Source organism: Mixophyes fleayi, chromosome 4 (assembly GCF_038048845.1).
Source record: "Mixophyes fleayi isolate aMixFle1 chromosome 4, aMixFle1.hap1, whole genome shotgun sequence".
NCBI classification, from domain to species: Eukaryota; Metazoa; Chordata; class Amphibia; order Anura; family Limnodynastidae; genus Mixophyes; species Mixophyes fleayi.
In genome coordinates, this window is record NC_134405.1 from 10,649,063 (window position 1) to 10,664,790 (window position 15,728).

The 15,728-nt window shown below is 36.6% G+C and overlaps 1 protein-coding gene across 1 annotated transcript; it reads right to left on the reverse strand.

Moving 5' to 3' along the window:
* Positions 1–525: 525 nt before the first annotated feature.
* Positions 526–1,551, reverse strand: LOC142150372 (olfactory receptor 8I2-like). The gene has a single exon (XM_075205568.1). It carries the CDS (start codon positions 1,549–1,551, stop codon positions 526–528), a length of 1,026 nt encoding a protein of 341 aa, XP_075061669.1.
* Positions 1,552–15,728: the final 14,177 nt, after the last annotated feature.

Below are 15,728 nucleotides of genomic sequence, written 5' to 3' on the forward strand. Positions count from 1 at the left end.
TTTAATTTAAATTTCTAAATTGTCTCCATGAGTGATATGAAAAATAATATTTTTGTGTACTTTTATTTATATTTTATTTATAGAGGTGGAAACTACTGACCTCAAGGATTAGTTGCAGAATGTCAGGTCTTACTCACTATTTCTATAAGTCCTCCATCCACCCAGTTTCATTTACTGGATCATAAGTTCACAGCTACAAATTGTGGGACTATCTTGACATTAATATTTATTATCACATATATTTTATTATCTAGGTGGCAGAAAGGGCCATCTAAATATAAATTGGGTGAACCCCCCTTCAAATGATTTAGCTTGCTCAGTGAGTGATATTAAAAATATTTTTTTTGTTTACTAATGACCTCAAAGTTGAAATACAGTAATACAAACTGTATAAATGTACGCAGAATAGCAATCTCTAATCTGGCATACCAGAATCTGCTCATCCACCAGGTTTCAGTTACTGGATCATAAATTCACAGCTGTAATCTGTAGTGTTATTGTAAGACTATATTTTTTAATCAAAATTTAGGTGTTAACTTGGTTACCTATATGATTTCTGTGGTTTAAACTTGACTGATTAGCTCCAAATCTCTTCCTAATAAATGACAGAATTATATCTACATTAGTACCATTGCGCATTACTTGTATAATGGCTCTTTTCACCTCTTGGTTCCTCAGACTGTATATAAGTGGATTCAGCATTGGTGTCACTACTGAGTAGAAGACAGCAGCTATCTTGTCTTGTTTCTCAAAGACATTGGAAGGAGAACGTAGGTAAGTGAAGAAAACAGATACATAGAATATGGTGACACACATGAGGTGAGAGGAGCATGTACTGAAGGCTTTCTGTCTGCTCTTAGCAGATTTCATCCGTAGAATGGAAGAAATTATGAAAGTGTATGAGATCAGGATGGTTATCAATGTACCCATTCCCAAAGAAAATGTGATGACAAACATGAGCATGTCACAGGAGAAAGTATCAGAGCAGGACAGTTTGAGCACTGCAGGTAAGTCACAACAGAAATGGTCTATAAAGTTTGGACCACAGAATTGGAGTCTGAATACACAAATGGTCTGCAAGGTTGACTGTATGAGGCCAATAGAGAAAGCCAGGACAAACAGATACCAACATTTTGTTTTGGTCATGATTGAGACATATTGGAGAGGGTGGCATATGGCAACATATCGGTCATATGCCATGTTTGAGAGAAGAAAAACCTCAGTACATGCCAGAGTACAAAAGAAGAAAAACTGAAGGGCACATCCATCAAATGAGATGACTTTCCTGAAAGACATAAGGTCGGACAACATTTTTGGAGTTACAACTGAGGAGTAGAAAAGGTCCACCAGAGAGAGGTAACTCAGGAAAACGTACATAGGAGTGTGGAGGCTGGAGCTGTTATGGACCAATGTCATAATACCAATGTTTCCCACTACGGTCACCATGTAAACATGTAAGAACAATATGAATAGGAATGGGGCAAGTTTTACATTGTTAGTAAGTCCAGAAAACACAAAGACTGTCACTTGTGTTTTGTTGAAGTCACCCATCAAGGTCTCTGTATGTAGTGATCAAAATAAATAAAGATCACAAATTTACATAATTCACAAGCCTAAAGCAAACTTCAAAACAGACAATGCAACAAAGAACCAAAAATACAAAACACAACCTGCATCGAAGAATTGTGTGCTGGAACAAGAACCAAACCACATTGTGCCAACAAGAGAGTATCAATAACTTATTAATATTAACCTATGTTTTAATTATAGATCATTGAATAAATACACAAGTTATAATACATCAATATTCAGTGACAGTGATATATTACATAAATCTGTTATCTCAATGTCACAATACAGGTAGTGCGTCAGGATAGCTAGCATAGGTGCAGGTTCAAAATATGAGATAAGGTGAAGGGTTATTAGTGAACAGAGATGGTCAGGCAACAAGCTTGATTGGTACTGTGTAGTCAGAACAAAACGAACAAAACTTTGATAGCAGTATTAAATGGAGAGTCTCTTGCGTAAGCGAATATCGAAGCCATAAGTACAAGCATTCAGCAAAATAAGTCCATCATAATGGGCTCTCTACATGTCATATCCTTAAGTAGATATGTTCTTACCCACTGGGGAATATTTTTTGAGGCAATTATGGTGTAACTTATCCTATCAAGTCTACCTTGGATTTTGAAGTTATCTCCCGATGACTGCTTCACCTATTCTGGACTCGTACCACAAGTTCTGTATTATCTTGATTTCTTAGTATTGACTTTGGCTTTGGGCACTTGACTGTGTTTACCTTTGCCCCCTAACCACAGCTATAGCTGGCCATCTCTCTTAATTAATCTTTTCAAGTATACCAGCTAAATGAACCTGTCCTCCTTTAGATTGAGCCCAGTCCAAATCTGATAACTCTGCCTATGACCTGTGGGTCAGTATTCTATTTAGTAGACCAACAGTGGGGCAGTTAGACATAAACAATTCAGGAAAGAATCTCCCTCTACTTTTTAATGTCTCCTTGCTTATCACCAAGAATTGTATTGCCACAAAAAGTGCATTCAATTATATTAACTCCATTAAAATCCCCCATCTCTATAATGGTACATCTATGATTTAAGATATTTCTATTTCTACAGTTTCCAAAACTTTCAGGGCTTATAGTGAGAGGTAACATGCTTACCATCATTTGAAATTGTGATTTGGCAAGTGATGGGGACTGGAGACTCAACAAAAATGATGACCTGTAAATTTAACAAATAGACCAGAACTCATAGATGTGCTCCTTATGATAAATTAATGTTTTCAAAAAAGGAATTGGAAAAAGGTCACTCAACTGGAAAATTCTCCAAACATTCTGTGGACCTACCAAAAGTATAATCCATACAGCCATTATGGGATAGACAGAATTTCTGCTACTTAAACTTGGGGAGTGGGGAGTGTTGATAAATGGACAGCTCATTTTGCTTTTTAAAATATAATATTCCATGCATAATTTGAAGTAATCATAAGTATAATATAACCATAATACTCTTATTATTATTATTATTATTATTATTGCAACTCTGACCAGATGCAAATCTCTTAAAAAATGTAAAGAAATTTTATGATGAATATGTTAAACTTTTATTATTATTATTTTTTTACATTTTTCTTTTGTTTTCCAATAATTTTCAACACATCAGTACATAAAAGACAACATTATACCTTGAAATAAAATAAATGGGTTCTGGCTATTTATTTAATCACTCCTAAACCTCTGGTTTCCATGTATTCTTACTCTCAAAAGCATTGGAGAAAAAGTTTATTCAAAATCTTACAGATTGCATAAAGCTGTGGTTTAATTTGTAATATGTGTGATATATTAGAGCCAGGGCCATCTTTTCCATTGGGCACGATGGGCAGGTGCCCGGGGGCCCCATGGGCAAGGGGGCCCCATAGGCAGGGCTCTTAATTAGAATAAATAATCCTGCAAAAGAAAAAACCTGCAAAAAAAACCTTCAAGGGTCACTGAGCAAGTACATCTATCTATCTCTATCTCTATATATCTATATCTCTATACATATATGTATATATATATATATATATATATATATATATATATATATATAAAGGGGCCCCGGTGCACTGCTTTGCCCGGTGGCCCATAATGTTGTTAAGATGGCCCTGATTAGAGCTATGGGTTTACTATGGTGTTTGTGTAAGTGACCACCAGTATGATACTTTTACATTTAACTGCAATAAGAATATGTGTAACTAGTCTTTGAAACTCACAACCTTGAAAGCAGAGTGTCAAGAATCGAAAAGAAACTTGGTCTTGGGGATATAATTCCATATAATACAAATATTATATTTATCCTTTACATTTAAACATTTAGATACTCCTTTGGTAGTTTGGAATATTTTGTTCCAGGGATGGGTTGTAGGGGAGACCCAGATAAGTCTCCCAAACATGCATACATGTAGTTGGTTCCTGATAACCAGTGTTATTAATTTGGGAGTAAAGAATGGAAATCAATTCTCTATCCCTGCATTTTTTACAATATTTTAATAATTTCTCTATTTTTATTGGGAACAACTTCTCCAGTTGCTTTCTAAGGGCTTTTCAAAATAAAATATTTTGTTTTACTCTGAGTTGATTAATTTAATTGTGGCGACCTTTTATGGATTGCTAAGACAAATCTTTCAAAAGTATTTAAGTAAATGTAAATCAAGTTCAAATAAGCAGCATTTTAGCAGGTTTTAAGTAGAAAGACCACAAGTAATAGTTGGCAGCTCATAGATTTCAGTAAGGACATTGCTTTCTCAGTAGACCGAGAACCTCACCCCACATCCAAGCTCAGTACATTTATTCCTACCACACACAGGCTATGGGCTAGATTTACTAAGCTGCGGGTTTGAAAAAGTGGGGATGTTGCCTATAGCAACCAATCAGATTCTAGCTGTCATTTTGTAGAAGGCACTAAATAAATGAAAGCTAGAATCTGATTGGTTGCTATAGGCAACATCCCCACTTTTCCAAACCCGCAGCTTAGTAAATCTAGCCCTATGAGTTAGTGACAGCAATAACAAAGGACATGTCTGATCATTGGTTCACTGTATTAGATGAGATGCTAAATTCACTTAATGTAATAATAAGACTTGGGGTTCTGTGCTTGTGTCTCAGGCTCCTGTCCCTGGTCTTAGTAATCTCCCTTTATTTCAGTCACCATTTTCTTGCCTTAGTATAAAATGATAACTAATATGATACCTTTGATTAGAGATATATATCGGCCTCTTACCTGTCTGCATTTAATTGTCTGATATCCGGGACCACAAGGCTTTCCACTGTTGTGGCTGATGATCCTTCTTTATACTTTTTACTCAGTGACCCAAGAGAATAAATCTCTCCTGTCCTAGAGAACATATAACTTATTATTGCACTGTAAAAATAAACCAATTAATAAGTTTCAAGCAAGTAGTGAATTAAACTTTGTATTTAGTAATAAAGTTTTACCCAGCAAGTGTTTTACTTTTACTTTTATATGTATACTTTTACATTATAGTGTTCATTCATTGACTTTTTTTATATTTTTCCTATTATTTCTCTCTTTTAGTATTATATATTATTGGTTCCATTACAGCCACTCTTCAACATTAATTGTTATTTACTAACAATGTTCATGAGTGCTAATCTGCACTAAAGCCACAGCATTTTATTAGACATTTGCCCTCATTGCCAACTTACACCAGGCAGATACATACTGGTAAGGTTCACTTATAAAGTGTAATTTCTTAATGAAAGTGCAAAAGCATCTTATTGTCCACCATGTCCATTCATAGGTGCAGTGCTCAAAACTGCCCCTGGAAAAATCAGTCTCTGTGTCTATGGGACAGGATGGGCATAGATTGCTACCCTGTTGGGTTTTACAGATTGCCATGGGATTTCTCTTACCATCAGTAAGGTGCCATTACTGACCACTCCTACTGATGCGGATTGGCCAGCAAACACACACTGACTGTAAGTGTCATCTGCATAACAACATGGTGCTTACATAGTAACATAGTAACATAGTAACATAATTAATGAGGTTGAAAAAAGACACCAGTCCATCAAGTACAACCTATTTTGGATCTCCTGCGATCCTGCACTTATATTTGAAATTAATCCAGAGTAAGCAACCGCCAATCTGTTTCAATTGTGAAAATCCCTCCAGACTCAATATTGCAGTCCTATTTTTACCCTATATCCACTACTATCCTTCATTTTAAATTAACGGTCGTATCCCTGGATACACCTTTCCGCTAAAAATTTGTCTAACCCTTTCTTAAACATATCTATTGAATCTGCCATCACAACCTTCCCTGGCAATGAATTCCATATCTTGACTGCCCTTACTGTAAAGAACCCCTTCCTTTGCTGGTTGTGAAATTTCCTCTCCACTAACCTTAGGGGATGACCACGTGTCCTGTGTATGGTCCTTGGGGTAAAAAGTTCCCATGAAAGCTCTCTGTATTGACCCCTAATGTATTTGTACATAGTAATCATATCTCCCCTTAGACGCCTCTTTTCTAGGGTAAACATGCCTAAACTGGCTAACCTTTCCTCATAACTTAATGACTCCATACCCTTTATCAATTTTGTCGCCCTTCTCTGAACCCTTTCTAGTTCCAAATGATTTTTTTTATAGAGTGGTTCCCAGAACTGTACTGCATATTCAAGATGAGGTCTTACCAACGATTTATACAGTGGCAAAATTACACTGTCTTCCCTTGCATCTATGCCCCTTTTTATGCATGCCAATACTTTGTTTGCCCTTGCAGCTGCTGCTTGACATTGAGCACTATTGCTAAGTCTACTGTCTACGAGCACTCCCAAATTCTTTTCCAATATAGATTCTCCTAAATTAATTCCATTTAATTTATAGATTGCGTTCTTGTTTTTGATCCCTGAATGCATAACCTTACATTTATCTGTGTTAAACCTCATATTCCATTTGGCCGCCCAATCCTCCAGTTTATTTAAGTCCCTCTGTAGAGAAGCTACATCTTGCTCTGATTTTATTACCTTACAGAGTTTAGTGTCATCTGCAAAAATAGAAACTTTACTCTCTAAACCATCACCAAGGTCATTAATAAATATATTAAAAAGGAGTGGCCCCAGCACGGAACCTTGAGGTACTCCACTTAAGACTTTTGACCAATTAGAAAATGTTCCATTTATCACAACTCTCTGTTCCCTATTCTCTAACCAGTTTTCGATCCAAGTACAAATTTTGATTCCTAGACCCAGTTCCATTATTTTGTAAACCAACCTCTTGTGTGGTACTGTATCAAAGGCCTTTGCAAAATCTAAGTAGACCACATCTACTGTCCTGCCCTGGTCTAAGTTCCCACTAACTTCCTCGTAGAAACTAATTAGATTAGTTTGACATGACCTATCCCTCACAAATCCATGTTGATTCCCACTAATAATTTTATTGCGTACCAAGTAATCCTGAATACTGTCCCTTAAAATACCTTCCAGTAGTTTCCCCACAATTGATGTCAGGCTTACAGCTCTATAAATCTCTGCTTGTGATCTCGTCCCCTTTTTAAACAACGGCTCCACATCTGCTATTCGCCAATCCCTTGGTACTGAGCCTGATGAGATTGAATCTCTGAAAATTAAGAATAGCGGTCTAGCTATTTCCGAGTTTAACTCCATAAGGACCCTTGGGTGTATGCCATCTGGACCTGGAGCTTTATTTATCTTAATATTCTTCAGTCGTCTTTGGACTTCTTCCTCTGACAACCAAGTATTAATTAATGGCTTGGTTTAATTTCCATTTTTATATATTACTCCTGCCATTTGTTCCTCTCTGGTAAATACTGAAGAAAAGAACGTGTTTAATATCTCTGCTTTTTCCTTAGTATCATTTATCAATTCACCCATGTCACTTCTTAGGGGTCCTATATTATCTTTTTTAATCCTTTTGCCATTTATATACTTAAAAAACTTTTTGGGGTTTGTCTTACTTTTTTTTGCAAAGTGCCTTTCATTTTCTTATTTAGCCAATCTAATTTCCTTTTTGCATGTTTTATTACATTCCTTGTACCTATGGAAGGACTCCTCTGACCCTTCAGACTTAAACAATTTAAATGCACGCTTCTTCCTTTGCATTTCTTCCCTTACCTTTTTATTTAGCCACATTGGTTTCGACTTAATTCTTTTACATTTATTTCCCATAGGAATGAACTTATACGTGTATGTTTCAGACAACATTTTAAAGACAGCCCACATTTCTTCCGTATTTTTCTCTTCAAAGGCTTTGTCCCAGTCTATGCTCTTTATAGACTCCTTTAGCATATTAAAATTTGACTTTCTAAAGTTTAAAGTCCTAGTTGATCCCTTATACCGTTGTTTCTGGAAACTAATTTCAAATGAGACCATATTATGATCACTGTTTCCCAAGTGCTCCTTTACTTGAATATTTGATATTACGTCTACATTGTTTGTTATTACTAGGTCTAGTATAGTCTGGTTCCTAGTTGGTTCCTCTACTAATGGGGAGGGGCAATATTAAGCCAGAATTAAAACCAAGTATTCAGGAAGTTATATACGAGAATATTGGTGATAATATAGAGGCATTGTGGGTGGAAATATCCAGCAGAGGAAAAAGTTCAGAGAAGTTGCTGATAGGGATATGCTATAAACCGCCAGATATTAGTACGATTGAGGAAGCCCAACTTCTACAGCAAATTGAAAAGGCTACACAACTAGGTCAAATTTTAATTATGGGGGATTTTAATTATCCGGACATTGATTGGAGTACTGAGACCTGCGGTACAGCTAGGGGAAATAGGTTTCTGAGCATTTCACAGGAACAGATCAGGATCTTTAGTAATGGTGATGTGTTTTGCTTAAATATCTTAAATAAGTTGTGACACACAACACCCAGTTAACATAGTAGATATTATGCTTATTTGTGTGCTCTTTATATACTGTTTTACACACATATTTTGGTTTAAGGTATTTCAGCCACCTCTTCCTTTAACTTGTCCATTTTTCTAGCTCTTAAATATGCATGGACCATGCTTTTAATTTCATCATCATCATCATCATCATCATCTATTTATAAAGTGCAACTAATTCCACAGTTCTGTACAGAGAACTCACTCAAATCAGTCCCTGCCTCATTGTAGCTCACAGTCTAAATTCTCTAACATACACACAGACAGACTCAGGCTAAGGTCAATTTTGATAACAGCCAATTAACCTTGTAGTATTGTTATGTACTTGCCCTTAGATTTTCCCTCATTCAAGATGGCCGTGATTGCCTCATGAAGTTTCAATCTTAGATCTCTGTTATGAACTTGCCCTTACAATAGCCCTTATCTAAGATAGCCGGGACTGTCTAATGAAGATTCCATCTTGGATCTCATTTCCTGTTTGGGCCTAAAAAAAGGCACTTCCTGTTATGAAGCCTTTGCTCGAGTATTGTGTTTGTGTCTGAACCAGATGCTTCCACAGAACCTTGGTCTCTTGTGATTTGGAATACAATTCCTGGATACCTCTGCAAGACCTTTATCTTGTTGATATTTTGGACATTTCTTGTTGGACTCTTGATAATTACTTATATATCAAAATAAATCCTACTTATTTCAGAACTACCTGGCTATTGGGTTCCATTTGTGATACCAGAAGTGTGACAAGTATGTTTTTGGAGTCTGGGAGGAAACTGGGGCACCCGGAGGAAACGCAAATACGGGGAGAACATACAAACTCCACACAGATAAGGCTTTAAATATTTCTTTTTTTTCCCCTAGCGCATTTCATTATTTATGAAAACTGCCAGGACAAGGTGACATGTTCCTTTTCAGCTTTGCATAAGATACGCATGATCAAAATAAGTGAAAGAAGATTATTCTTATAGGAAATAAAATTGTATCATTCAGATCATCTTAGTTTCTCTTTTGCAGAATGTCCTCATTACTTGAACTAATAATTTCTACTTTATTAGGTTAATAAGCGCTATAGAGAATGGATATAAAATTACACTGTTTTAGCTCATCTATACTGTAACATTGCTATATATCACTGTATATTGCAGAATATCTGGCTGTATATGCAGCAATTTGATTGGACAGATTAGTGGCATTAGTTCAAAAGATCCAGATGACCAATAAAAACTATAATTTGTGATTATCAGCCAACCACACCGCTCTTTCCCTGAACAGATTAATGAGCCTGAGTGCTAAGTGACTGGACCCATCCAATTTCAACACCTTCATGGAAACCTTTAGAAACGCTGGATATATTTTGACTGCTTTCTTTGCAGCTCTTAGCCACCCAGGTATTTTCTTGCCTTGATTTCCTATGGGAAAATAGATCCATTGTTCTTTATGCTGTGCTACCCATACTGTCCACAAGGGCAGCAATGTAATACGTGGGTTAGATATTACCACACCAAGCCACATATCAATGGATTGCTATCCTGTGCTGTTTCCCCAGTGGCTTTCTTGCACAAGCTGGAAATTGTGTGTCTTTTGATTTTTGCATAATGACCCTTTTTACCTCTTGACTCATAGATAATAAGATTCAACATTGTGATCACACTCAGAGACCTTATCACATTTCTCAAAGACATTGACAGTAGTTAAATGCAGATGTTTGTCCTGTGGAATTTGGAGACACCAATGAAATGTGACACAAACTAAACACTTTCTTCCTGCCCTCAGCAGATTTTATTTGTAGATTGGAAGAAGTATTTATAGTGTATAACATCAAAGAACGAATAGCCCAAAACATATGAAGACAACAGCTACCATCTCACATGAGAGTTCTAGAGCAGGACTTTCTGAGTGACAGAGGGATGTTACAATAGACGGTGGGGACATGAGTTCAATTCCTGACCATGGCCTTATCTGTGAGGAGTTTGTATGTTCTCCCCGTGTTTGTGTGGGTTTCCTCCAGGTGCTCCAGTTTCCTCCCTCACTCCAAAAACATACTGGTAGGTTAATTGCCTGCTATCAAATTTGACCCGTGTGTGTGTGTGTATGTAAGAATTTAGATTGTAAGCTCCAATGTGGCAGAGACTGATGTGAGTGAGTTCTCTGTACAGCGCTGTGGAATTAGTGGCGCTATATAAATAAATGGTAATAATATTAGAATTGGTCTAAAGTGCTCAGTCCACAGATTCAGAGACTGAATGCACAGATGACTGCAACAAGCCAATAGCTGAAGCTGGGCGATGTTAGGGAAAATAGTAATATAACAGTCATACGACATGCTCCAGAGTAGGAGACCCTTATCTTTACTGTTAGGGCACCAAGGAAGCAGAATTGAAGAACACAGCCATTGAATGAGATGGACGTTAACATTCTTTAAAATGGGGTTTCCAGAGCATGTGTCGATCATTTTTTTCAATGGAAAATCGGAAATCGGGTGGTAGAAACAGGATCAAATACAGGCCAAAATAGTTCATTGAAACTTAATGCTTTGGGAAACCTCAGTAACCTGATGCAATGTTTTCCTTAAAGAGAAAGTGCATATGATGTGAATGGCAGCAACATTTTCTATGTAATAGGGTGATTAATTTTTTTTATGTGCAACTATGTATGTGAATGTGAAGGCATTTGTGCTTGTTTAAATATGCAAAGCCAAAAAACAGCTTGGAAGTAAGTTTTCAAAATTGTATATATTGTCTGCTTCATAAATGAGCATCTGTTATGATTCTGTTTAAAACTAATTCCTGATAATTACAGCCATGGAGTCTGAAACGTGATATAAACATTAAACTGTTTATTGCAGCAAAAACATTCTCCAGGTGAAGCGAAATAAACAGAAACCAATTCAGGCTGAATGAAACGACGGACTTCCAGGTATTGCAAAATAGCAGATAAGCAATAATGAAAACACAGCAAATAAATTAGCTGAAGCCAGTTCACAGTAATAGCCAGAAGTCCGCAGGAATTAAGTTAGTAGTGTGTCCAGGCATAGAAATATATCAGGTAAGGTCTCCAGGAGATCAAGTTCAGGTGAGTAGCAGGATCTGGCTCAAACAAGGATTTCCACAGAACAGCAAGGTAGTCCAGGGACAAACAACATAAGCAGGCTTAGGAATATCAAAGACCAGCAAAGGATTCTGGAATAGGTGGGCATATATAGGACACAGTCAGGTGTGGAGGATTAGCTAGCTGTGCTGTGCTAGTTAACCGCTGATAGTGGGAAAGGCCAAACCTGTGATCCTCCTCTGGAGGATCACAGGTACTGCAGGGTAATATGCATACAGATAAACAAGGCAGATCATTACACCATCCATGACTTATCATACACATTGCATTTTTAATCACAATATATTAATTCTCATAAACTATGTGATGACATCCACTTACAGAGCTCTTTGTTAGCAGATATTGATATTTTAGAAACCTTTTAACTTGATGTCTTCTGCACAGTGCCTTCACCTTAGTCAGGTTTCAGTAGGATCTTCGTTGGGTAATGTTGATGGAATAACAACACCAGAGGAAGACTAAGGAATTCTCTGCCCACCCACTTATGACCACATACACACAAATGATATATCAATACATCAAACAGACTTTAGAAACCATACTGGCACATTTATTGGTGGGTATGGACTCCTAAAGTGATTTATAAGCATTTTTCTATCAAAATTCACCATCATCATTTATTTATATAGCGCCAACATATACTGTAGCGCTTTACAATTGGGGACAAACATAGTAAACTAAAAAACAAACTGGGTAAAACAGACAAAGAGGTGAAAAGGCCCTGCTCGCAAACTTACAATCTATGGGACAATGGGAGTTTGAAACATGGTTAAGTCTACATTTTGCATTTCGGTCCAGCCAGACTGCAAAGGTAAAAGTGAATCATAAGCTAAATGATCATGTCACACAACAATGTTGGTCAAGGGGTAGTTGTCTTGTGTGAAATTGTTAGGGTAATGTAGTGAGGTTAAGAGGATGGTTGAGGAATATTATAAGCTTTTATAAAGAGGTGGATTTTCCGAGAACATTTGAAAGTTTGTAGACCAGAGGAGAGTCTTATTGTGTGAGGGAGAGAATTCCATAGAGTGGGTGCAGCCTGAAAAAAGTCCTGGAACCGGGAATGGGAGGATGTAATGAGGGTGGATGAGAGACGCAGATCTTGTGCAGAATGCAGTTGCCGAGTTGGGATATATTTTGAGACAAGAGAGGAGACGTATGTTGGTGCAGCCTTGTTGATGGCCTTGTAGGTTAGTAAAAGTATTATATATTGGATTCGGTAGAAAACAGGCAACCAGTGTAGAGACATACAGAGTGATTCAACACAGGAATAACAATTTGCAAGGAAAATCAATCTTGCCGCAGCGTACAAAATAGATTGTAAGGGTTTAAGTCTGTTTTGGGGAATACCAGTAAGGAGGGAATTGCAAAAGTCAATGCGGGAGGTGATAAGTGCATGAATTGAGGTTTTTGCAGTGTCTTGCGGGAGATATGTGCGAATTCTGGAAATGTTTTTTTAGATGTATGTAACATGAATTGTATATATCTCTTTTTCAAACGGGTAACTGAGGGTACTTTGTAAACATAGAGTAAGGAACAATTATTTACAATGGTATTTTTTAAACTGTAGGGACTTATTTGTTGGGCAATAAACACAGTTAGTTTATATACAAATTTAAATCCTTTATATATCTAAGAGGTACCTGTTTCCCACTTATCACATCTAACTAGCAACCTACAATTTTACTATAATCACTAAACTGAGTACACACAAACCATTACATATCATAACTAGCGTTGGCAAAAAAAACATATATTAGCAAATATATTTTTCAAAATTTGAATTTAAATATAATCGTCTATTTTGCTACTTCATCAACTACTCAAATCTACTGGGCAGAATGCATAGGGCAGTGTATAGTGGACACAAAGGTTGCAGCTCCTTAGTTGATCATTGATGTCAGAAATCACACTTATAATATTTTTTCTTAAATGAAAGACTTAGTCCCAAAATGCTGTCTGCCTTTCCCTACACTATACCCTTGTCACTGTATCACAGTCATGCAAAAGGGTTTCACAAATTATCTTCAGGTCTCCCCACATGTTCTCTATCTAACAATGAAATACTCATTCCAGATATTGTAAAAGTATTTTTCCTCCTTTTTGGGTTACAATCTCAATATACTGGCAAATATATGTTTGACCATTTAATACCATTAACAACTCCTCGCAAAAGGAATTTCTGAATTAACCCATGAAATATCATTATTATATTTCTTTATATCGACAAGTTTCAAGAATAATCACGACAAGATATAGGATTTGTTTAAAGTGTGTTGTATTAAATTATATAACAATAAACAGCGTAACAATATTGTACACACAATATAGATTTAGTGCAATATATATCATACTTATTGCCTGTAATATAGATATATATGTAATTGTGTGTATTTTGACTAAGTATTGTCTAAAGGTGTGTGTGTGTGTCTGTATGTATTGTGTAGTGACGGGGGAGGAGAAGAAACCATACAGACCACAAACATACCTCACTTAAAGTCTAGCGGCCATTTTCAAGCACATGGTTTCAACCAGTTCAAACTACTACACTTTCTATGCATAAACCAACATAACCTGCACTTTCTATGCATATCTAACAATCTGATCAGTTCCTTAAACCAACACAAAACCACAATCTGATCACTTCCTAATCCATCACTTTCTATGCAATGTAGTCACCATCCAAATTGGCTGACTTGCCATGCTTGTAGGCCCACAAGGCCTACTAAACAATTACAGTTACTAAACAATGTGAACTCAGTACAGACCCATTACTCATTACAAGCAGTATTTAGCCAATCCACCACAAATAGCTCTATATTCAGCAGTAAACGCACAATGTCCACTGGCCAATTTTAACACCTGATATTTCACACATAGCACAAACGTCTCCATTACCAAAGCCTAACCAAGCAATCCCAATTCAAACACAAATGCTTTCATTTATCCCAACCAGGATCCAGACTATGTATAGTACAGCACTCCACAAGTCACAGCACAGCATTAACTATGTATAAACACAAATGTTTTCATTTATCCCAACCAGGCATGCATTTATGTAACTCTGTCCATATAACTCTGTCCATATCAATCCAATCAATTCAAACTTTCATTCTCACTTAAACTTTCATATCACTTACAACAAATAATCATTCAATCTTATGTCCTCCATTCAACAACACATTATAACATGCTCACGCTCACCTTTCATGCCTTGCACACTCCATACTAGTCAGGGCCTAAGTAGGCCTGTTCACCTAGGAGCTACATTACCTATCAGTCCGAAATCCAGCATGGAGTAACAAAGCTAATTTCTTTGTCTAGTGTAAACACCTCTTGTGGGCGGAGTCTAGAACCTGGCAAGTCTTTCATTTGCTAATTACAGACAAAATGCTGAAAACCTGTTTAAGTATTTAGTTACTACCCACAGTCACAGGTGGGGGGCAGGATGGCTGATTTTGTGCAAAGCTATTGTGCTAATTCAACTGTGACTGAATCTCTGTCATATGTTATAAAATTAAACATAAATAAGATTATTTATGCACTCTTTATCAGATATATACGCAAATATATTAACGGTTACATCCAATTACAGCATGGCTCTCCTCTGTAATGGATTCTGATGTCTCTTCCCTCCTTTCTCTCTCTCTGCCTCTTTCAATATGTCTCTTTGATACTATTTCAGTCTCTCTATTTGAATGACTCTCAGATTCTTTCTCTGCAAGTCCTTCAACATTTTCAACTGACCTTTGTAATGGCACTTTCTGACGCCCCCTCTCAACTGCATGCCAGGATATATAGTTCTATGCTGGCAGAGAAGGTATTAAAAGTGCATGGGTGGCCTGCCCAGGTCACCAGTGCTACATACAAAATTACAATTTAAGCATTTACAAGGTCCTTAGGTCTACAGTATGTATGGTTATAACATCTAGTTTAAATTAATGAATTTTGATATTTTACTGTTTAATTTGCACTAAAAGTAAGATTCTCCAATTGTTTTTAACTTCACATATCCCAATTGTTATTAAGTTGTATTACAAATCATTCCATTTTATGTTTCTTTATTATTTATTATTATTTATTATGTTTCGTTATTGTATTGTACTATGGCTTTAATATGACACTTACTAATTCTGCTTTTACATATCTGTCTCGTTGCAATATACCACCTTTCCTAAGTAAGTTTGGAAAGCAACAAG

Coding starts and splice junctions, on each gene's coding strand:
- LOC142150372 (XM_075205568.1), bottom strand. CDS start 1,551: ATGGGTGACTTCAACAAAACACAAGTGACAGTCTTTGTGTTTTCTGGA.